At 47.8% G+C, this 22,875-nt stretch overlaps 1 protein-coding gene across 10 annotated transcripts in view; it reads left to right on the forward strand.

The window, feature by feature from the left end:
- The window catches only part of LOC146057739 (inhibin beta C chain-like), a 70,475-nt gene that overhangs the window by 42,578 nt on the left and 5,022 nt on the right, over positions 1–22,875 (forward strand). For 4 of the 10 annotated variants that reach the window (XM_083169370.1, XM_083169362.1, XM_083169363.1 and 1 more), the window contains 4 exons: positions 1,328–1,372; positions 10,175–10,219; positions 15,188–15,232; positions 18,953–19,281. In XM_083169370.1, the coding sequence (XP_083025496.1) occupies positions 1,328–1,372; positions 10,175–10,219; positions 15,188–15,232; positions 18,953–19,281 (464 nt within the window). The remainder of the gene's footprint in view (positions 1–1,327; positions 1,373–10,174; positions 10,220–15,187; positions 15,233–18,952; positions 19,282–22,875) is intronic. The other 6 variants (XM_083169364.1, XM_083169367.1, XM_083169373.1 and 3 more) reach the window with 3 other exon arrangements.

Below are 22,875 nucleotides of genomic sequence, written 5' to 3' on the forward strand. Positions count from 1 at the left end.
AATGCATTATGGTCGAATGTCATTACATCGAATCCATTAGGTCGAATTGCTAAAAGGTCGACATGACTCTAGGTCGACATGGGAAAAGGTCGAAATGATTCTAGGTCGAAAGGTCATTAGTTTGACAGGTCATTAGGTCGACAAGGTCATTAGTTCGACATTGTCTAGGTCGACATTCACAAAGTCGACATGGGGTTTTTCACTGTTTTTTGAGCCGACATGTGCTGACAGGCGGTATTTCATGCCCTACCATCCACTAGGGCGTGGTGGGAGAATAAAATAGTGTGCCGAGCGTAGCGAGGCACCGTGCCCGACGCATCGCGAGCGCAGCGAGCGATGCGAGGGGATGCAGTGCACTTTAAACTGTGTCCATGTCGACTGTGTTGACATTCAGGTAAAAAAACAGTGAAAAACCCCATGTCGACTTTGTGAATGTCGACCTAGACAATGTCGAACTAATGACCTTGTCGACCTAATGACCTGTCGAACTAATGACCTTTCGACCTAGAATCATTTTGACCTTTTCCCATGTCGACCTTTTAGCAATTCGACCTAATGGATTCGATGTAATGACATTCGACCATAATGCATTCAACCAAACGATCCCAACCCATGCATCCATAGCGTAATAGACGCTTCATTACCATGCAGCGCTATGTTCTTACATCTGATTCATACATTTCATATGGTTGATGTTTGTGCCCTGCACATGCGCATAATCAGTTTTGCATACAGTATGTGCAGGGCTTCTGTGTGAGCGCCCTCGCCGACCTGCACTGTCAGCATGGTGCTCACACAGGGGGGTGTGGGGTGCACACAGGCCTTTACAGGGGCGAACGGGGGCTGTGATGGGAATGCCCAGCATTTCATTCGTGTTCCCATGTTATTGCCAGCTTGCCATGGGGTGCCGGAAGCCAGCAAATATACATCAGTCTCCACTGACTTATATTTGTAAGGCCCGGAGAAATCATTCGATGGTCCGCAATCATCGAATGATTTCTCCTGCTGCAGGCACATGCAAGGGGGTGTGTCTTTGTGAGGGGAAATTGCGGGGGGGGGGGGGTGCATTCGCCGGGGCAGCGTTACAATAACTCCTAAGCTGTGAGCTTTGCAGCCTACTGAGTGAACTAGCACCAACCCCTATATTGCTTCCTTCTAAGCAGCATCGTTCGCTACTCCGTCCATATCGGAAATACCCTCATTAAGGGGAGTCTATTTGAAAGACTTCAAAAGTAACTATTTTATTTTAGTTTTTCAGCAATAAACAGTATCGGCTAACTAACACTAATGTGGTTTTCCTTTTTCTATTGCAATACCTGTACTGTAGCTCAAGATACGGAACTTATAGAAAAAGCTTCAATTTTCAGTGAAGGTAAGAACACTCTTAATGTCAAGGGCAAAAAGAAGTGAGATTATGGGATAAGGAGTCAGAAACGCTGTGAAATATTTTTTTGGAATTTTCAAGTTACACCTGCACTACTATAATGGGAACTCATAAGCAGACCTGGCCAAGAACTAGCTGTAGACTGCTAGATATCTAGTACAGTCATTACTGGTGTAATGGTTGTCTGTTGCTGTAGAATAAGCTCTCCAACTATTGTGAACTGCAAATCCCAACTAGCTGGATGGGTATGTTGGTTTTTGTAGTTCAAAGGAACTGGGAGGAGATGCACTAACATTTGTCCCAAAAAGTCATTTTTATCACTATTTTCTCTTTCCTCCACTAGGTGACACTGGAGAGTTACAGTGGGGAATAGAAGGCGACCACAGGGAGCTTGGGCACTTTAGAATAAATTAACAGTGACTAACTCCTCCCCTTCTACTTCCTCTCCTAGGCAGTCTTAGCATGTGCCCTGCGGGAGCTGGAAGAAAGGAAAACAACACACTTCCGAGAGGAGGTCAAACATAACATAACAAGTCACACACACACTCACATAGAGTGAAAATATAGTTCAAAGAACAGCATTCATAACAGAATGAACTCATCCATGAAAACTTGGTAAAACTTAGAACTTAGACTAAGTATAACAGCGTTCAAGGCTCACTCCTGAGCTTTATAGATTTTTAATGTAAATTGATGCTACAATCAGCAAGAGGACAGGCAGGTAGCTCCCTGTCCCTACCTGCCTGCGACGAGGGCGCTGTCGGCGGGTCCGGTCGCAGCTGCATGCAGCTTGCCTCAGGTACCCGGCTGCAGGATCCACAGATCCTGAGGTCCCGTCGCCGCTGCTTGCAGCGCGCCTCGAGGACCAGTCAGCACGCCGCACCCGACAGCCAAGGCAGGGGTAAGTATAGCACTGATCCCCCGCTAGCGGGGGATTCAGTGTAAAAAGCCGCGGCAGCGCACTTTTTAAATACAGCGCCATTCTGAGGAGAGAGAGCGCGGCATGCTGGGCACTTCCGCTTCCTCCTTCTTTGTAGGAGCGGCAGCCATTGAAGCAGCAGCGTGATCCGCGGCTCCCTCGAGGCGTCTGTGAAGTGCCGGTGACCCTGGTTCAGTGAGTCACAGCGGGACATAGGAGGTCAGGGCGGCTTGGACTGTGTCCAAAAAGGTCCCTTAGCCGGCGCAAGTTATATTTATATACAGTGCGCGTATCGGGCTTGTGGCAGACTCTGCCTTTTTTCTATACCTCCTCTCCTGTCCGGTATTTCCATCTCTCTCTACCTTCTGTGTAAGATTGCTGAGTGTATGATGGCTGGTAAAAAGATTGCGTGCAAAAAGTGCAGCAATAAATTCGCGCCACAGACGGAGGGCGCCATTTTATGTCCCTCATGTGCTGCATCCCCAGCCCCCACTCCATCAACGTCGGGGCAGGATGTGCCTGTATGGGCTTCCCAGTTGTCTACAGTGATTTCTCAGCTAGCTTCTGAGTTATCTTCGGCCAGACAAGATAGGGATGCAGCCAGGGATCAGCAGGCAGAGTTAACCTCTGCTGTGGAGAGTCTGTCTAGAGCATTGCATGCAGACACCTCTACACCCCCTCCCCCTAGACTGGCTTCTGCTAATAGGATGTTTCCTCAGGTCCCTCTGTTAGATGATACAGATGATGACATGCCAGCTCTAGAGGAGGGTGAATTTCATGACCCTGATGCTCAGCCTGAGGATGAGCCTGATGCTCCGCTTATACAGGACACTGATGTCCCCTCTCAGGGTTTAGAGGACTTAATACAGGCAGTCAGGTTAACCCTCAATGTCACAGAGGAGGTGAGACCTGCTGCGCGTCCCTCAGTGTTTGCTAAAAAGCAAAAACAGTCTGCATATTTCCCAGCCTCAGAGGAGCTGGATGATCACTTGCAAAAGGCCTGGTTACATCCAGACAAAAAGTTTCAGGTGTCTCAGAGATATTTCACTGCCTATCCTTTTCCTAAGGATGCTAGGAAGTCCTGTGAGACGCCACCTGCTGTTGACTCCTCGGTATCACGCTTGTCCAAAAAGACAGTGTTGCCCATCCCAGGAGCCTCTACCCTTAAGGATGTGTCTGATAGGCGGTTAGAGAGTACGCTGAAGAATATTTATTCAGCCGCTGGTCTTTTACAACGTCCAGCACAAGTGGGATGTTGGGTCAATAGGGCCATGGAGGTATGGGCATCCCAGGTGGCCTCCTCGCTAGACCCAGGGGCAAGTGATATGTTGCTCTTAGTGGAACACATACGTGAGGCTGCAGGTTATTTGGTAGAAGCATCTTCAGATGTTTTTATGCTTGCGGCCCGTATCTCTGCCCTCTCAGTTTCTGCTCGCCGTACTCTTTGGTTGAGACAGTGGAATGCAGACGCCGACTCCAAAAAGGCGGTGGAAGCATTACCCTTTGCTGGCGAGGCCCTCTTTGGTCCAGAGCTGGACAAAATGATTTCTCAGGCCACAGGGGGTAAGTCTCAGTTCCTGCCCACTGCAGCCCCTCCCCCACGTAGGTCATTTCCTACTACTGGAGGGCAGTCCTTTCGGTCATTTAGACCCACCCCCAGATTCAGGGGTAGGTCTAGGGGAGCGGCTACTAGCTCCAGAGGCTTCCGAGGAAGAGGCAGAGGTTCAGCCAGCGCTCCAATCCTGGATGCAAAGGTTACCTCAAAGCCCTCGGCATGACTCCCCCAGCCCCTGTCCAGAACACAGGGTGGGAGGCCGGCTGCTATTTTACCATCAGGTATGGGCCGGGTCATGCCAGGACGCATGGGTAAAGGACCTGGTAGCAGTAGGCTACAAGATAGATTTCTTGTTGCCTCCTCCTCAACGGTTTTTTCCCACAGGTTTGCCAGCTTCACGGGAAAAAGGCAGGGCCTTGCAGGCCGCCATTCAAAAACTCAGGGACCTAGGGGTGGTAATACCGGTCCCGGAACCGGAAAAGGCAAAGGGATTCTATTCCAGCATTTTTCTGGTTCCCAAGCCGGACGGCTCAGTAAGACCCATCTTGAACTTAAAGCAGCTCAACCCCTTCTTGCGGTTCACTCGCTTCAAGATGGAGTCACTGCAGTCTGTCATTGCAAGCCTGGAACCAGGGGAGTTTCTTGTATCCATCGATATCAAAGATGCATACCTGCATATCCCCATCTGGCCTCCTCACCAGGCATACCTGCGGTTTGCTGTCCAGAACTGTCACCTGCAGTTCCGAGCCCTCCCGTTCGGCCTCTCCTCTGCGCCCCGGGTGTTTACCAAAGTGATGGCTGTCTTGATGGAGATACTCAGGGCTCAAGGAGTTACAATTGTCCCTTACTTGGACGACCTTCTGTTGAAGGCTCCGTCCAGGGAGGTCCTTTTGCACAACATCCACCTGACGCGTCGGATTCTGGAGTCCCATGGCTGGATGCTCAACATCCAGAAGTCACAGCTGACCCCATCGCAGAGGATCCTGTTCCTAGGGATGATTCTGGACACGGTCCAGAGAAGGGTGTTCCTTCCCATGGACAAGATCTTGTCCCTCCAGGAGGCGGTTCGACTGGTGCTGCAGCATCGAACGGTCACAGTTCTCCTTTGCACAAGGCTGCTGGGAAGAATGGTGGCCACGTTCGAGGCGGTGCAGTACGGGCGGTTTCGATCTCGCCCCTTCCATCCTGTGTCTGCTCCGCCAGTGGACAGGTTCACACCTGTTTCTACAGCAGCGGATCTCTCTCTCCCATCAGGCTCGGGCTTCACTGGCGTGGTGGCTCAACTCCAGCAACCTGCAGGAGGGGCGGAGGTTCACCATACACAATTGGACGCTTCTCACCACGGACGCCAGCCTCAGGGGCTGGGGAGCGGTCACGCTGGGCCTCCACTTCCAGGGACTGTGGTCCCCGGAGGAAGCACAGATGTCCATCAATGTGCTGGAACTGCGAGCAGTGTATTATGTCCTGCTCCAGGCGGAAGTGCTTCTCCGGAACAAGGACATCAGGGTGCAGTCGGACAATGCCACGGCTGTGGCTTACATAAACAAGCAGGGAGGCACCCGCAGCCGTGCAGCGATGAGAGAGGTGAAGAGGATTCTGTGCTTGGTGCAGGAGCACGCAGGGGCCGTGTCGGCCATTTTCATTCCAGGCGTGGAAAACTGGGAGGCAGACTACCTCAGCCGCCGGGACGTCCACCACGGAGAGTGGTGTCTGAACCCTCTGGTCTTCCAGACCTTGACCCGTCGGTGGGGTTGTCCGCAGATAGACATGATGGCCTCCAGACACAACCACCAGTTGCCCCGGTACTGCGCTCGGACAAGAGATCCACAGGCGGTGGCAGTGGACGCTCTCACGGCACCCTGGACGGATCAGTTTCTTTACATCTTTCCTCCAGTGCCTCTCATCCCTCGGGTTCTGCAGAGAATCCGACGGGAGTCGGTGACAGTGCTGTTCATCGCCCCAGACTGGCCTCGCCGGTCGTGGTACACGGTCCTAACAGGCCTGTTAGTAGACGAGCCATGGCCTCTGCCTCTCTGCGACGACCTGCTAACACAGGGTCCGTTCACCTGTCCCAACTTACAGCATCTTCATTTGACGGCATGGCTGTTGAGAGGTCCATCCTGAGGAAGGCAGGGATCCCGCAGGCGGTGATTCCAACCATGATAGGAGCCAGAAAGCAGGTTACCTCGGTGCATTACCACCGCATCTGGAGGGCCTGTGTGGCCTGGTGCGAATCCAGGAGGGTCTCTCCTGTGAACTTCAAATTGGCCAGATTGCTGCTGTTCTTGCAGAAGGGCCTGTCCTCAGGACTCCGGCTGGGGTCCTTGAAGGTTCAAGTATCCGCCCTCTCCATTTTTTTCCAGAGGAAGCTAGCTCTTCTTCCTCAGGTACAGACTTTCTTCCAGGGGGTGTTGCGGCTGCAACCTCCCTTCAGACCCCCTACTGCTCCATGGGACCTGGATGTGGTACTGGCCTTTCTCCAGTCCTCTGTATTTGAGCCTATGGAGGAGGTGGAACTGAAATATGTCACTTGGAAGACTGTCCTACTGTTGGCCTTGGCTTCGGCTAGAAGGGTGTCGGAGCTCAGTGCTCTCAGTGTAAGGCACCCTTCTTGCGCTTTCACGAGGATAGAGCGGAGCTGCGCACCTCTAGTGTTTTTCTCCCAAAGGTGGTCTCGGCATTCCACATTAACCAACCTATTGTGGTGCCGGCCTTTCGGGAGGACTCACAGGAGTCTAGGGCGTTGGACGTGGTCCGGGCCTTGCGTATTTACGTGACCAGAACAGAGTCTGTACGTAAGTCGGATGCCTTGTTTGTCCTCTATGACTCCTTGCGTCCTGGTTGGCCCGCCTCCAAGCAGGCCCTGGCCAGGTGGATCAGATTGACAATTCGTCAAGCTTATGTGGCCTCCTCTAGGGTGCCACCTTCTTCTATTTCCGCCCATTCCACAAGGTCGGTGGGTACCTCCTGGGCGGCTGCCCGTGGAGTTTCTATACAGGATCTATGTAGAGCGGCTACGTGGTCTGGTCAGAAGACCTTTGTCCGCTTTTACAAGTTTGACACTTTTGCGGCAGCTGCTTCGCGGTTTGGCCGTTCTGTGTTAAGGGGCTCTCAGCGTCATCCCACCCGTGTTGGGAGCTCTGGGACGTCCCCACTGTAACTCTCCAGTGTCACCTAGTGGAGGAAAGAGAAAAGGGGATTTTGTACTTAAAGTTAAATCCTTTTCTCAGACTCCATAGGTGACACTGGACGCCCACCCGACGCTGTCTCTCCTGGTTACTGTTTGCTTTCAGGTTGGGTTAATTACCTGCTGTTAAGAGACTGTTATACTTAGTCTAAGTTCTAAGTTTTACCAAGTTTTCATGGATGAGTTCATTCTGTTATGAATGCTGTTCTTTGAACTATATTTTCACTCTATGTGAGTGTGTGTGTGACTTGTTATGTTATGTTTGACCTCCTCTCGGAAGTGTGTTGTTTTCCTTTCTTCCAGCTCCCTCCGGGCACATACCTAGACTGCCTAGGAGAGGAAGTAGAAGGGGAGGAGTTAGTCACTGTTAATTTATTCTAAAGTGCCCAAGCTCCCTGTGGTCGCCTTCTATTCCCCACTGTAACTCTCCAGTGTCACCTATGGAGTCTGAGAAAAGGATTTAACGGTAAGTACAAAATCCCCTTTTCTTTGCATGAATACCGCACCATTAATTTTTTCTAATTTTTGTAATTTTCACCGTATGCTCCAAACGTTCTGTTTCCATAATGATATTGCAGTATAGGCACCATGTTGCGATGTCTGGCACCACACAACTCCATCGAAATATTGAATAACTTCAAACCTCCCCCTTAATAAGTTCTGCCTTAGTGGGGTATTCAATCTTGGGTCACAGCTGTCAAGCTGGCCCGACAGCCATGACTCTGTCCCGTTCTCGGTCTGCTAGACCAAGAAATCGCAGGCGGGATTCAATGTCCCGCCTGCCGCGGGACGAGATGGGTACATGGCCGTCAGACGTGGCCAGGAATCCGAGAGCTGCAGCCGGGAGCTTGTCAATTCCCAACCATTCTCAGCAGATAGAATGAGGGTATTCAATGCTGTCTTCCTCGACAGCATTGAACAGGGGCAATGCTGTCGAGGAAGACAGCATTGAATACCCTCCTATGTGTCTCCTTTATAACTGACATCAGCAATGTAAATTGCAAGCTTTAATGATCTCTTGATCTGAGGAGTGAGCTTAAAGTGTGTACACACGTTGCAATTTGGTTGCTCAGCAATTTTGGCTTAATATCTGTCAGCAATATATTGCTCAGCGACCATATTGCTCAGTGTACCATTTTCATCAGCGACCAGCGATTTCGGCTGAAAATTTGCAAGCTCTTCAGTCTTTAAAAAAATTTTTTAACCTCTACTCTGTTTTGACTAAAAATCGCTGGTTCACAGTGCATTGTGCCCCAGTGACCAGTCATTTTTAGCCATAATTGATCAGTGACCATTAAGGGCTGGCTGCAGGAGCGTGCTCCTAACGATTTATTGCCCACCGCACACAAAATACATGGGCAATATGGTTACTCAGCCACCATTTAGCCAGCGATACTGCGATAAATGACCCAGTGTGTACAGAGCTTTCTAGCAACTTGTATGTATTTTTACATTTATTTCTTTAGAGCTTGTTTATTGACTGTGTTTTCATTTGCCACCATTTTTAGGAATACTTAAAGATAGGACCCCTTTGACCAAGGTCAAGGTGTTTGTTGATTCACATATGTGATGGGGTGTGTGTTACTTACAGTAATGCATCCATGAAATGTGATATAACATAAAAAAAATAAGCAGTGTATGATTCAATTAGAAATGAAAGCTTCTCAACCCCTTTTCAGGGTAAAACTATTAGAAAACTAGGACAAGAAGGAGGGAGATGGAGGAGGCAGAAGAAGGTTTGAAACTTAAGGCAATCTGAGATGTTTTGGATAACTGTTAACAACTTACCACAACCAGACCTAGTCAAGGACTTGAAGATTTGTAGGAGATACCATCAGCATGCTGGCAGTTGTGATGTCACCCAGGGCATGACAGTAACTTGGCTACCCTCGCCCTCCCTCTGCATGTACATAATGGGTATCACATCCAGCACCTGGAGGATTCACGCCAACCCCCACCACCTATTTGCAGTCCTGGGGGTGGGTTAGGTTTAGGTACTGGGTAGGATAGGGTTGGGGTGCAGGTGTGGGTTATGCTGCAGGGAAGGAGGGGTTAGGATTAGGTATCTGGTATGGAGAGTTAGGGTTAGTTTGGTAGGGGGAGATGGTAAGTAAAAGGCAAAGAAGGGTAGGAGGAGTCACACAATATTTCCAATTTCCGTTACTTTGCGAATGCGCAGGACCCGTTCTGCCCCTGTATGTGATAGATAGTCTGGTGCTGTTCATGCAAAAGAAGGCGTAACACTGTTGTTTAGAGGGGGGGAGGCAAAGGACCCCAATTGCTTTATGTAGATTTTCTGACCTCTGCAAAGGGAAGTTTGCACTTCCTCATGGTTACCATAAGCCACCCTATGGTGTGTGAGTGATCTGATGCCTGTGTCCCTAGGACTCAGGTCAGATCATTCATGCATCCATAGTGTAATAGACGCTTCATTACCATGCAGCGCTATGTTCTTAAATCTGATTCATGCGATTCATATGGTTGATGTTTGTGCCCTGCGCATGCGCATAATCAGTTTTGCATACAGTATGTGCAGGGCTTCTGTGTGAGCGCCCTCGCCGACCTGCACTGTCAGCATGGTGCTCACACAGGGGGGTGTGGGGTGCACACAGGCCTTTACAGGGTGGCGAACGGGGGCTGTAATGGGAACGCCCAGCATTTCATGGGTGTTCCCATGTTATTGTCAGCTTGCCATGGGGTGCCGGAAGCCAGCAAATATACATCAGTCTCCACTGACTTATATTTGTAAGACCCGGAGAAGTCATTCGATGGTCCGCGATCATCGTATGATTTCTCCTGCTGCAGCCACATGCAAGGGGGTGTGTCTTTGTGAGGGGAAATTGCGTGGGGGGGGGGGAGGGGGCGTGCATTCGCCGGGGCAGCGTTACAATGACTCCTAAGCTGTGAGCTTTGCAGCCTACTGAGTGAACTAGCACCAACCCCTATATTGCTTCCTTCTAAGCAGCATCGTTCGCTACTCCGTCCATATCGGAAATACCCTCATTAAGGGGAGTCTATTTGAAAGACTTCAAAAGTAACTATTTTATTTTAGTTTTTCAGCAATAAACAGTATTGGCTAACTAACAATCATGTGGTTTTCCTTTTTCTATTGCAATACCTGTACTGTAGCTCAAGATGGGGAACTTATGGAAAAAGCTTCAATTTCCAGTGAAGGTAAGAACACTCTTAATGTCAACGGCAAAAAGAAGTGAGATTATGGGATAAGGAGTCAGAAACGCTGTGAAATATTTTTTGGAATTTTCAAGTTACACCTGCACTACTATAATGGGAACTCATAAGCAGACCTGGCCAAGAACTAGCTGTAGACTGCTAGATATCTAGTACAGTCATTACTGGTGTAATGGTTGTCTGTTGCTGTAGAATAAGCTCTCCAACTATTGTGAACTGCAAATCCCAACTAGCTGGATGGGTATGTTGGTTTTTGTAGTTTACAGGAACTGGGAGGAGATGCACTAACATTTGTCCCAAAAAGTCATTTTTATCACTATTTATTTTTGCATGAATACCGCACCATAAATTTTTTCTAATTTTTGTAATTTTCACCTTATGCTCCAAACTTTCTGTTTCCATAATGATATTGCAGTATAGGCACCATGTTGCGATGTCTGGCACCACACAACTCCGACCAAATATTGAATAACTTCAAACCTCCCCCTTAATAAGTTCTGCCTTAGTGGGGTATTCAATCTTGGGTCACATCTGTCGAGCTGGCCCGACAGCCATGACTCTGTCCCGTTCTCGGTCTGCTAGACCAAGAAATCGCAGGCGGGATTCAATGTCCCGCCTGCCGCGGGACGAGAAGGGTGCATGGCTGTCAGACATGGCCAGGAATCCGAGAGCTGCGGCCGGGAGCTTGTCAATTCCCAACCATTCTCAGCAGATCCCCTGTTCAATGCTGTCGAGGAAGACAGCATTGAATACCCTCCTATGTGTCTCCTTTATAACTGACATCAGCAATGTAAATTGCAAGCTTTAATGATCTCTTGATCTGAGGAGCGAGCTTAAAGTGTGTACACACGGTGCAATTTGGTTGCTCAGCAATTTTGGCTTAATATCTGTCAGCAATATATTGCTCAACGACCATATTGCTCAGTGTACCGTTTTCATCAGCGACCAGCGATTTCGGCTGAAAATTTGCAAGCTCTTCAGTCTTTAAAAAAATGTTTTAACCTCTACTCTGTTTTGACTAAAAATCGCTGGTTCACAGTGCATTGTGCCCCAGTGACCAGTCATTTTTAGCCATAATTGATCAGTGACCATTAAGGGCTGGCTGCAGGAGGGTGCTCCTAACGATTTATTGCCCACCTCACACAAAATACATGGGCAATATGGTTACTCCTCTCTCAGGACTGACATCACTGCTGCCATGACCTCACCCTCTCCCTCCTCCCCTCCTACATCTCCACTCCCCTCCTTCCAACCCCTGTCCTCATTTTACCCCACCACTGCTGCTGAAGTCCACTCTATCCTTCAATCCGCTTCTCCCTCCACCTGCCCGCTCGATCCTATCCCCTCCAATATTATCCGTCGTCTCAGTCCGTCAGTCTGCTCTCACCTGGCTCACCTCTTTAATCTTTCCCTATCCTCTGGGATCTTCCCTTCCTCCTTCAAACACGCTCTTGTCTCCCCAATTCTCAAAAAAACAAATCTAGACCCCAACTCTCCATCCAACTACAGGCCCATCTCCCTCCTCCCTTTTGCCTCCAAGCTCCTAGAACGTCTGACCTATAATCGTCGCCTAAGCCACCTTACTGCTAACTCCATTCTAGACCCCCTCCAATCCGGGTTTCACCCTTTACATTCCACTGAAACTGCCCTGACCAAAGTCACTAACGATTTACTATCGGCTAAATCCAAAGGCCTCTTCTCTATCCTCATCCAGCTTGATCTGTCGGCAGCCTTTGACACTGTTGACCACCCTCTCCTGCTCAACACCCTCCGCTCCTTTGGCATCACTGACACCGTCTTCTCCTGGTTCACCTCATACCTCTCCGATCGCTCCGTCTCCACTCCGAGCTCCTCCTCTCCTACTACCCCGCAGCCAGTCGGTGTTTCCCAAGGGTCAGTCCTTGGCCCTCTCTTTTCCCTCTGCACCACCTCTCTGGGCACCCTCATCAGCTCCTATGGTTTTCATTACCACCTTTATGCTGATGATACCCTAATCTATCTCTCCTCCCCTGACCTATACCCATCACTCCTGTCCAAGGTCTCAGAATGCCTCTTGGCCATCTCAGCCTGGATGACCCAACGCTTCCTGAAACTAAACATGGCTAAAACTGAACTTCTAATCTTCCATCCCCCGAACATCCCCTCTTCTCCCACTATCTCCATCAGCATTGGTGAAACCGAGATCACCTCCACCGACCAAACGCGCTGCCTCGGTGTCATCATTGACTCCTCCCTCTCTTTCACCCCCCACATTCGTGCTCTCTCACAGTCTTGCCGCTTTCACCTACGCAACATCTCACGCATCAGACCATTCCTCTCCACTGACGCGACCAAAATTCTCATTCACTCCCTTGTCATCTGCCGCCTTGACTACTGCAACATCCTTCTCTCTGGGCTACCTCTCACCCACCTCGCACCTCTCCAAACCATTCTTAACGCTGCTGCTAGGCTCATCTTCCTCTCCCGCCGCTCTACCTCCGCCTCCCCCCTCTGTCTATCTCTTCACTGGCTCCCCATTCCTTTCCGAGTTCTCTTTAAACTCCTCACCACCACCTACAAGGCTCTCTCCTCCTCCACCGCTCCTTACCTCTCTTCACTGATCTCTATCCACACTCCCTCCCGTCCTCTTCGCTCCATCGCTGACCGCCGACTGACCTCTCACCTAATCACCTCCTCCCACTCCCGTGTCCAAGACTTCTCTCGCGCTGCCCCCCTGCACTGGAACAACCTCCCGCCACCCATCAGGCTTTCTGATTCCCTTACCTCCTTCAAGCGCTCCCTCAAAACCCACTTTTTTCGACTAGCCTATCCCTCCTCCTAACCGCTTTTGATCCTCCTATCCTGCCTCCGTTCCCCTCCGTTCCTACTTATCCTGTTGTTTTTCGTTCGTCCACCCACCTATTTTTAGTATGTTAACTCTTATAAGTAGGGTCCTCCTGCCTCACGTACTCACCCTACCTCTTTACCTCACCTGTCCTCCTTTCCTGTTCTTCTCTTCCTCTGTTTCATCTTCAGTCTCCTCGACAATTTTGACACCTACTTCTGAACTGATGCTGATTTTATTTCTACCAGCTATACCCCTATTTATACTGTATTTTTCAACACACCCTGTACGTTACCTTGTAATTTGTTTTTTGTTTGCTATGTACGGCGCTGCGGACACTTTGCGGCGCCTTATAAATAAATGTACTACTACTACTACTACTACTCAGCCACCATTTAGCCAGCGATACTGCGATAAATGACCCAGTGTGTACAGAGCTTTCTAGCAACTTGTATGTATTTTTACATTTATTTCTTTAGAGCTTGTTTATTGACTGTGTTTTCATTTGCCACCATTTTTAGGAATACTTAAAGCTAGGACCCCTTTGAGCAAGGTCAAGGTGTTTGTTGATTCACATATGTGATGGGGTGTGTGTTACTTACAGTAATGCATCCATGAAATGTGATATAACATAAAAAAAATAAGCAGTGTATGATTAAATTAGAAATGAAAGCTTCTCAACCCCTTTTCAGGGTAAAACTATTAGAAAATTAGGACAAGAAGGAGGGAGATGGAGGAGGCAGAAGAAGGTTTGAAACTTAAGGCAATCTGAGATGTTTTGGATAACTGTTAACAACTTACCACAACCAGACCTAGTCAAGGACTTGAAGATTTGTAGGAGATACCATCAGCATGCTGGCAGTTGCGATGTCGCCCAGGGCATGACAGTAACTTGGCTACCCTCGCCCTCCCTCTGCATGTACATAATGGGTATCACATCCAGCACCTGGAGGATTCACGCCAACCCCCACCACCTATTTGCAGTCCTGGGGGTGGGTTAGGTTTAGGTACTGGGTAGGATAGGGTTGGGGTGCAGGTGTGGGTTATGCTGCAGGGAAGGAGGGGTTAGGATTAGGTATCTGGTATGGAGAGTTAGGGTTAGTTTGGTAGGGGGAGATGGTAAGTAAAAGGCAAAGAAGGGTAGGAGGAGTCACACAATATTTCCAATTTTCGTTACTTTGCGAATGCGCAGGACCCGTTCTGCCCCTGTATGTGATAGATAGTCTGGTGCTGTTCATGCAAAAGAAGGCGTAACACTGTTGTTTAGAGGGGGGGGGCAAAGGACCCCAATTGCTTTATGTAGATTTTCTGACCTCGGCAAAGGGAAGTTTGCACTTCCTCATGGTTACCATAAGCCACCCTATGGTGTGTGAGTGATCTGATGCCTGTGTCCCTAGGACTCAGGTCAGATCATTCATGCATCCATAGCGTAATAGACGCTTCATTACCATGCAGCGCTATGTTCTTACATCTGATTCATACATTTCATATGGTTGATGTTTGTGCCCTGCACATGCGCATAATCAGTTTTGCATACAGTATGTGCAGGGCTTCTGTGTGAGCGCCCTCGCCGACCTGCACTGTCAGCATGGTGCTCACACAGGGGGGTGTGGGGTGCACACAGGCCTTTACAGGGTGGCGAACGGGGGCTGTGATGGGAATGCCCAGCATTTCATTCGTGTTCCCATGTTATTGCCAGCTTGCCATGGGGTGCCGGAAGCCAGCAAATATACATCAGTCTCCACTGACTTATATTTGTAAGGCCCGGAGAAATCATTCGATGGTCCGCGATCATCGAATGATTTCTCCTGCTGCAGGCACATGCAAGGGGATGTGTCTTTGTGAGGGGAAATTGCGGGGGGGGGTGCATTCGCCGGGGCAGCGTTACAATGACTTCTAAGCTGTGAGCTTTGCAGCCTACTGAGTGAACTAGCACCAACCCCTATATTGCTTCCTTCTAAGCAGCATCGTTCGCTACTCCGTCCATATCGGAAATACCCTCATTAAGGGGAGTCTATTTGAAAGACTTCAAAAGTAACTATTTTATTTTAGTTTTTCAGCAATAAACAGTATTGGCTAACTAACAATCATGTGGTTTTCCTTTTTCTATTGCAATACCTGTACTGTAGCTCAAGATACGGAACTTATGGAAAAAGCTTCAATTTCCAGTGAAGGTAAGAACACTCTTAGGCCCTTATTCTGGTTCGTGCGGTACGGCCCGCGTGCGGCCGTACCGCCGATGTTTTCCGTCTGCACATGCGCAGAGGTCAATCTGCGCATGTGCAGGCGAATTCGCCGCACATAACGTTAGTACGCCGCAAAGGGGGCGTATAGGGGCGTGAGGGGCTTCATGCCCTCATTTCCCTATGTATACGCCCCGCGTTTCATGGGCGTTCCCATGCAAACGCGGGGCGTACGCATGGTAATGAGGCCATGACGCAACTCATGGGGGCGGAAAGCTGACGTCGCCGGATGTCAGCTTTCAGCCCCCATACAAGCTACCACACGGACGATTGTCCGTGTGGTCTCAGCTTGCGGGAGCTGCCGCGGCGTGCGGACCTGCCTTCGATGGTCGACGACCATCGAATGCAGGGGGCAGCTCCCACCATGGTGGAGGCGTACGCCTCCACCATTTTCATGCGGATCGGCAGCCGTCCGTGTACGGACGGCCGTGCCGATCCGTCTTGTAGGCGGGGATTCGTCTGGTGCGGTCGGAGCCGCATATGCGGCTCGACCGCACCAACCAGAATAAGGGCCTTAATGTCAACGGCAAAAAGTGAGATTACGGGATAATCAGTCAGAAACGCTGTGAGATATTTTATGGAGTTTGTAGCTCTCCCAACTATTGTGAACTGCAAATCCCAACTAGCTGGATGGGTATGTTGGTTTTTGTAGTTCACAGGAACTGGGAGGAGATGCACTAACATTTGTCCCAAAAAGTCATTTTTATAACTATATTTTTTTGCATGAATACCGCACCATTAATTTTTCTCTAGTTCACCTTATGCTCTAAACGTTCTGTTTCCGCAGTGATATTGCGGTATAGGCACCATGTTACAATGGCCCTTATTCTGGTTGGTGCGGCCAGAGCCGCACACGGTGCTCTGGCCGCACAAACCAATCCCCGCCCACGAGACGGATCGCCACGGCCGTCCGTACACGGACGGCTGGCGATCCGCATAAAAATGGTGGGGCGTCCGCCTCCACCATGGTGGGAGCTGCCCCCTGCATTCGATGGTCGTCGACCATCGAAGGCAGGGCCGCACGCCACAGCAGCTCCCGCAAGCTGAGACCACACGGACAATCGTCCGTGTGTTAGCTTGTATGGGGGCTGAGAGCTGACATCCGGCGACGTCAGCTTTCCGCCCCCATCAGTGGCGTCATACCCTCATTAGCATGCATACGCCCCGCGTTTGCATGGGAACGCCCATGAAACGCGGGGCGTATACATAGGGAAATGAGGGTATGAAGCCCCTCACGCCCCTATACGCCCCCTTTGCGGCGGACGAAATACGTCTGCGGCGAATGGGGCTGCACATGCGCAGATTGACCTCTGCGCATGTGCAGACTAAAAACATCGGCGGTACGGCCGCACGCGGGCCGTACCGCACGATGCAGAATAAGGGCCAATGTCTGGCACCAAACAACTCCAACCAAATATTGAATAACTGTGCTTCAAACCTCCCCCTTAATAATTTCCGCCTTAGGGGGGTATTCAATCTTGGGTCACGGATGTCGAGCTAGCCGGACAGCCGTGACCCTGTCCCGTTCTTGGTTCCTGTCCTGTTCTTGGCGGAACGAGAAGAGTGCGTGGCCGTGAGAAAAGGCCAGGAATTGGGAAGCTGCAGCCGGGAGCTTGTCAATTCCCAGCCGTTCTCAGCAGAACAAGCTTGGCTGCTTGTGAAGTTGGGCTAATTCTGCGAGATCCCCTCTTCAATGCTGTCGAGGAAGACAGCATTGAATAGGGCCCGCAGCCATCTCCCCTGTCAGGAGATGGCTGTGGGAGATTGAATATCCTCCTGTGTGTCTCCTTTATAACTGACATTGTGCACCAGTGACCAGTCATTTTTAGCCATAATCGATGAGCCTGCGACCAGTGACCATTAAGGGCTGGCTGTGGGAGCGCACTCCTAGCGATTTTTGCCCACAGCACACAATATGCACGGGCGATATGGTTACTCAGCCACAATTTAGCCAGCGATACTTGCTAAAATGGCTCACTGTGTACAGAGCTTTATAGCAACGTGTATGTATTTTTACATTTATTTATTTCTTTAGTTAGAACTTGTTTCTTGATTTTATTTATTTAGCTAGAGCTAATTTGCCACCATTTTTATGAATTCTTAAAGCTAGGACCCCTTTGACCAAGGTCAAGGTGTTTGTTGGTTCGCTTACAGTATGTGATGAGGTGTGTGTTACTAACAGTAATGCATCCATGAATGTGATTTAAGATACAAAGGTAAGCAGTGTATGATTAGGGTAGAAAGGAAAGCTTCTCAACCCCTATTCAAGGTAAAACTATTAGCAAGTTAGAACAAGATGAAGAGAGAAGAACAAGGAAGAAGAAGACATTCTGAGATGCTTTGGATAACTAGAGATGTGCAGGTTCCGATTTACTCGGATTTATCCAGATCTGAAAACAGGGTCTTATTGGCTATCCAGCTGTCACATGTTTTGGAGCAAAAACATGTGACAGCATATAACCAATAAGATCCCGTTTTGAGATCCGGGTAAATCTGAATCTCTATGGATAACTGTTAACAACTTACCACAATCGGACCTGGTCAATGACTAGGAGATTTGTAGGGGATACATTCAGCATTATTCAGCATGCTGGCATTTGCAAGTGTGTACACACGGTGCGTATCTGGCTCATGGCCGATCTTCACATACAATTTTACAAAATACAACTCTCAAATCTAACTCTCTCTGGACATGTTACATCTGCCCCACCTGCAGTGCACATGGTTTTGCCCTTTTTGAGAACTGACCCATCTGATCCCAAGTTAAAATTGAGCAGGAAAAAAATGCTACTGTCCTACAAGAGAGGACCCACTCCGATAAAGTTAATGAGATGTAATTTCATTTTCTAAAAGGAGTGCAGTGTCATGTTTGAGACAGTGGATATTGGGTTGTTACAGTTCCACAGGCTGCACAACATGTCAATCAATGAATTTGGAAATGTGCTTCTATCATCCACATACTGGGAAGAAATTTATCATCAGATAAAGACTCGCATAGTGTTCCTTCTAAGCTTCTTTTGCAGGGTGACGCACCCTGCTCATTTTTAAAATCTCAAAATGCACCTGCCCATTTTGTGTGTGGCACTGTGCGCCCTTACGCTGCCCCCCACCGTGATGATATGCCACTGAGAACATTCGGTGTGTGCCATCATGTGTAATGGGTATTGCGGTGTATGCCATCATGTGTAATGGGCATTATGGTATTTTCATTACACATCCCCTCGCATAGTTGCGGGGGGATACGGCAGCGGGGGAAGGGGGGTATTCGCCGGGGAAGTGAGGTGGGCACTTTGGGAATCGCTAAGCTGCAAGCTTACCGAGCAAACCAGAATGAGGGCCTTAGACAGTTGTCGCTGTGATGACTTATCCTGATGTGAAGATTATATGCATTGTACATGAATAATACTGATACCCTTTGTCCTTCTTTCCTTGTTGCACGCAAGGAATCCTTAATTTGCAGTTGGGGAGCCCAAAACATTTTGTTGCACCTGGGCCCAACACTCACTGCTAGTTCTGCCACTGTGCCCCATGTCCTACTTTGACACACTTTTCCAGTCAGAAATGTTATATAATACCTTCAAGGTTAATGTATATTTATTATCTCTTATCTACCTTTTCTTTATCTTTTCCTTTACTTTATTTCGTCTACAGATTCTAAACAGCTTCAATCCGACCAATCTTCATGTAAACAGCTTCAGTCCGACGAATCTTCATGTAAACAGCTTCAGTCCGACCAATCTTCACATAAACAGCTTCAGTCTGACCAGTCTTCACGTAAACAGCTTCAGTCCGACCAATCTTCACATAAACAGCTTCAGTTCGACCAATCTTCATGTAAACCGCTTCAGTCCGACCAATCTGCACGTATATTAGGAGAAATGGCTTTTCAGCTAGAGAGGAGGATTCTCACATCAATATTTCTGGATCAACAGTCATTTTATGGGTTTATGGTCTCTAATATAGAGGAAAAGATTTACCAGGTACAGAGCATTACTGATATTATTGTATTGGGTTTTCCTCTAGTTGCAACTGCCGTAATGTAAGACAGGCCTTTTTCTGGAACATGCTTGCAGTTAGCAACTCTGTAAATTATATAACAATGAATGTGAGGCAGGGGCTTAATTCATACTAGGAACACTGAGCCTCCAGAGTCGGGGCTGCAGAACATTCCAAATCTCAAATATGGAAGCCTTTATTTGAATTGTGCTGCAGCATAGCTTTGGAGCCACCACTACTACCAACACACCACTACCATCAGCACTTGACACACACACTTCTAACCCACATTCACTACCACCACCCACGCATACATCTCTCCGCACCATTGACACACCCAAGCAGCACCCAGACACACACTTTCCCTGTATTCACGCACACATTCCTACCCCTACATTCACTGTCAGTACTCCAGCAGCATGCAGACACACACACACACTCCTTCCCCTACATTCACTGCCAGCACGCAGACACACACACACCTTCCCCTACGTTCACTGCCAGCACTCCAGCAGCACCCAAACACACACACTCCTCCCCCTACATTCACTACCAGCAGCACGCAGACACACACACTCCTTCCCCTACATTCACTGCCAGCACTCCAGCAGCACGCAGACACACACACTCCTTCCCCTACATTCACTGCCAGCACTCTAGCAGCATGCAGACACACACACACACTCCTAACCCTATATTCACTGCCAGCACTCCAGCAGCATGCAGACACACACACACACTCCTTCCCCTACATTCACTGCCAACATGCAGGCACACACACACCTTCCCCTATGTTCACTGCCAGCACTCCAGCAGCACCCAAACACACACACTCCTCCCCCTACATTCACTACCAGCAGCACGCACACACACACACACACACTCCTTACCCTACATTCACTGCCAGCACTCCAGCAGCACGCAGACACACACACTCCTTCCCCTACATTCACTGCCAGCACTCCAGCAGCATGCAGACACACACACTTCACAGCATCCAGACCCCCTCCCAGGTATGACTCTCAAAACTTTAGCACACCAAGACAATCTTTTGTACTTGCTATTTACTGTTAGGGAGCATTCACTCCAGTCTCTTCCCCCTTTATGTACATAGGTACAGTATGGTTTCCTTGCTGGAGATTCATCCATGGGCTGTGGCGGGACTCTGTGTTAAGTACACTGTGAGTCTGTGGTAAATGCATCCCTAGTCTCCCTGCTTATTACTGAGCAAAGGAGAAAGTTAGGTTTCCACTTCACTGCTGGTGCACGTAGGTATCCGTGGTTTGGGGTGTTTCAGATGTTAAGACAGGCCACGCCTTGTTCTCTATGTAATCACAACTCTTGTCATATTTTCTATTAGACAACATCTATTAGAAAATCATCTGCAACACCACAATATTTTAAATAGAACACAAATTAAGTTAAGTTTCTTACTGGTGAGTGAAGGAGGCAACTGTGTTTAAGGTAGTTGATTCTAGGGTGGTTTATTTATGTGGGGAGGCTCAGATTCAGGCCTCTTGGAAATTGCCATCCACTTTCCTATTTTTATCTGCTTGGGTGGTCAAGCGCAACCATTGTAGACATGATTCAGAGTACCTATCTGGTCAGGGGGCAGGACTGGATGCAACCAGCAAGAGGATCCATCTCACTACCCTACAGGTGGTCCAAGATGAAGTAAAAGTGAAAGGGGCAGCAAATATTTAAGGTCAATTATCCAGAAAGTGTCTAATGCATCACACGCTCAAGAAATTGGTTATATGAAAATGTAATTGCCTTACACTATAAGACCCACTAAAATCGTGGTATTTTGGAAAAGTAGGTTGTATGACTTTGTGTAGTCTCGTGCATCACCAGAAGACTCACCTGCTAGTGTAGGTATAACATCTGCCCTAGTTGTGATTGAGTAGTGATGAGTCAGTGCGCTTCCTAGGTTAAAATTGTCAAAAGGTATACACACTGACACATTCACCACATTGGAGATGTGTGTTTGCCTTTATTTCCACCGCCGCTGAGTGCCGCTGCTTTGTACAATATATATATATATATATATATATATATACTTCCCAAATGGTGGTATAGCGCCTGAATTAAATGTCCATGTGTCACGGTAAAGTTCATAAAACCAAAAAGACGTTGGATTTCCAAGAGGTTTCTTTATTTGACTCTTATGTGGTTCAAACAATGTCCCAACGCGTTTCGTCTAATATAGACTTCATCAGGGGAAATAGTTCAAATTCTATAAATACAGACAATATTTTAATATACAAATGGTGAAAACATGGATTATCCTAATTTTTTTAAATTTTATTATAAAAAAGATATTAAAAATGAAAAGAACCGAAGAAAGGGAGTGGGCGGGGGTGAGAAAAAGGAAATTTGCACATTTATCTGAGAATAGGTATGTAAATTATGAACTCTAGAAGAATACCACTGGTACAGTTTCCAGGGATGGTAATAGTAGCCCTTTTTAATTATAGGCTAACATAATACTAACCTAATCCCCTTTGATGAAAACTATCGCGGGATCCCCTTAAAGAAATTAGGACGGCCTGCCGATCCAATTCCAGGTTGGTGCACTTTCACAAATCACCATATCACTAAATTTATTAAAGGTATAATACCACGAGATTAATTCTATAATTGGATTTTATAGGAAACTCACTGTAACCTTTTAAGGACAAAGTATAAACCGTTTGAATATCTATTGGAAGGTAATAGTCCTGTACTACTACACTATAATTCACAGAAATCACTCTATCACTGAAATGATAATATGGAATTAAAATGCACTTTAATGTACTTTCAATCAAATCCACTAATAAACAAATAATGTCAATAATAATTAAAATTAAAATAATTTATTCCTCCACCATTCTCACCCCCGCCCACTCCCTTTCTTCGGTTCTTTTCATTTTTAATATCTTTTTTATAATAAAATTTAAAAAAATTAGGATAATCCATGTTTTCACCATTTGTATATTAAAATATTGTCTGTATTTATAGAATTTGAACTATTTCCCCTGATGAAGTCTATATTAGACGAAACGCGTTGGGACATTGTTTGAACCACATAAGAGTCAAATAAAGAAACCTCTTGGAAATCCAACGTCTTTTTGGTTTTATGAACTTTACCGTGACACATGGACATTTAATTCAGGCGCTATACCACCATTTGGGAAGTATATTGTGGGTATTGTTTCCTAGCCCTCAGGAAACCTGGTGGTTAAGCAGCCGCAATTGAAGTTTAAGTTGTTTCTAATATTATTGTGCATATAAGCGCGTGAGGAGTATTGGGGATAATATATATATATATATATATATATATATATATATATATATATTATACATGTCGAGAGAACCCGCACCTATAACATCCAAGTCATCACGGTGGTGCTCAACACCAAGGAACCAGGTCCAATAGATACATAGAATAATTGAGGGCACTCACCAATCCGATGAAAAAAGTTTTAATCGCGTACAATTGCTTACATCAAAGATTGTTAAAGTTTCTGTCCCCTTTGGGGGCCTTTGTCAAAACAGCAGCAACAATGAAGTTTACCCCTTCCACACCAAGCAGG

This window comes from Crinia signifera, chromosome 2 (assembly GCF_055691185.1).
Source record: "Crinia signifera chromosome 2, ASM5569118v1, whole genome shotgun sequence".
Taxonomy (NCBI): domain Eukaryota; kingdom Metazoa; phylum Chordata; class Amphibia; order Anura; family Myobatrachidae; genus Crinia; species Crinia signifera.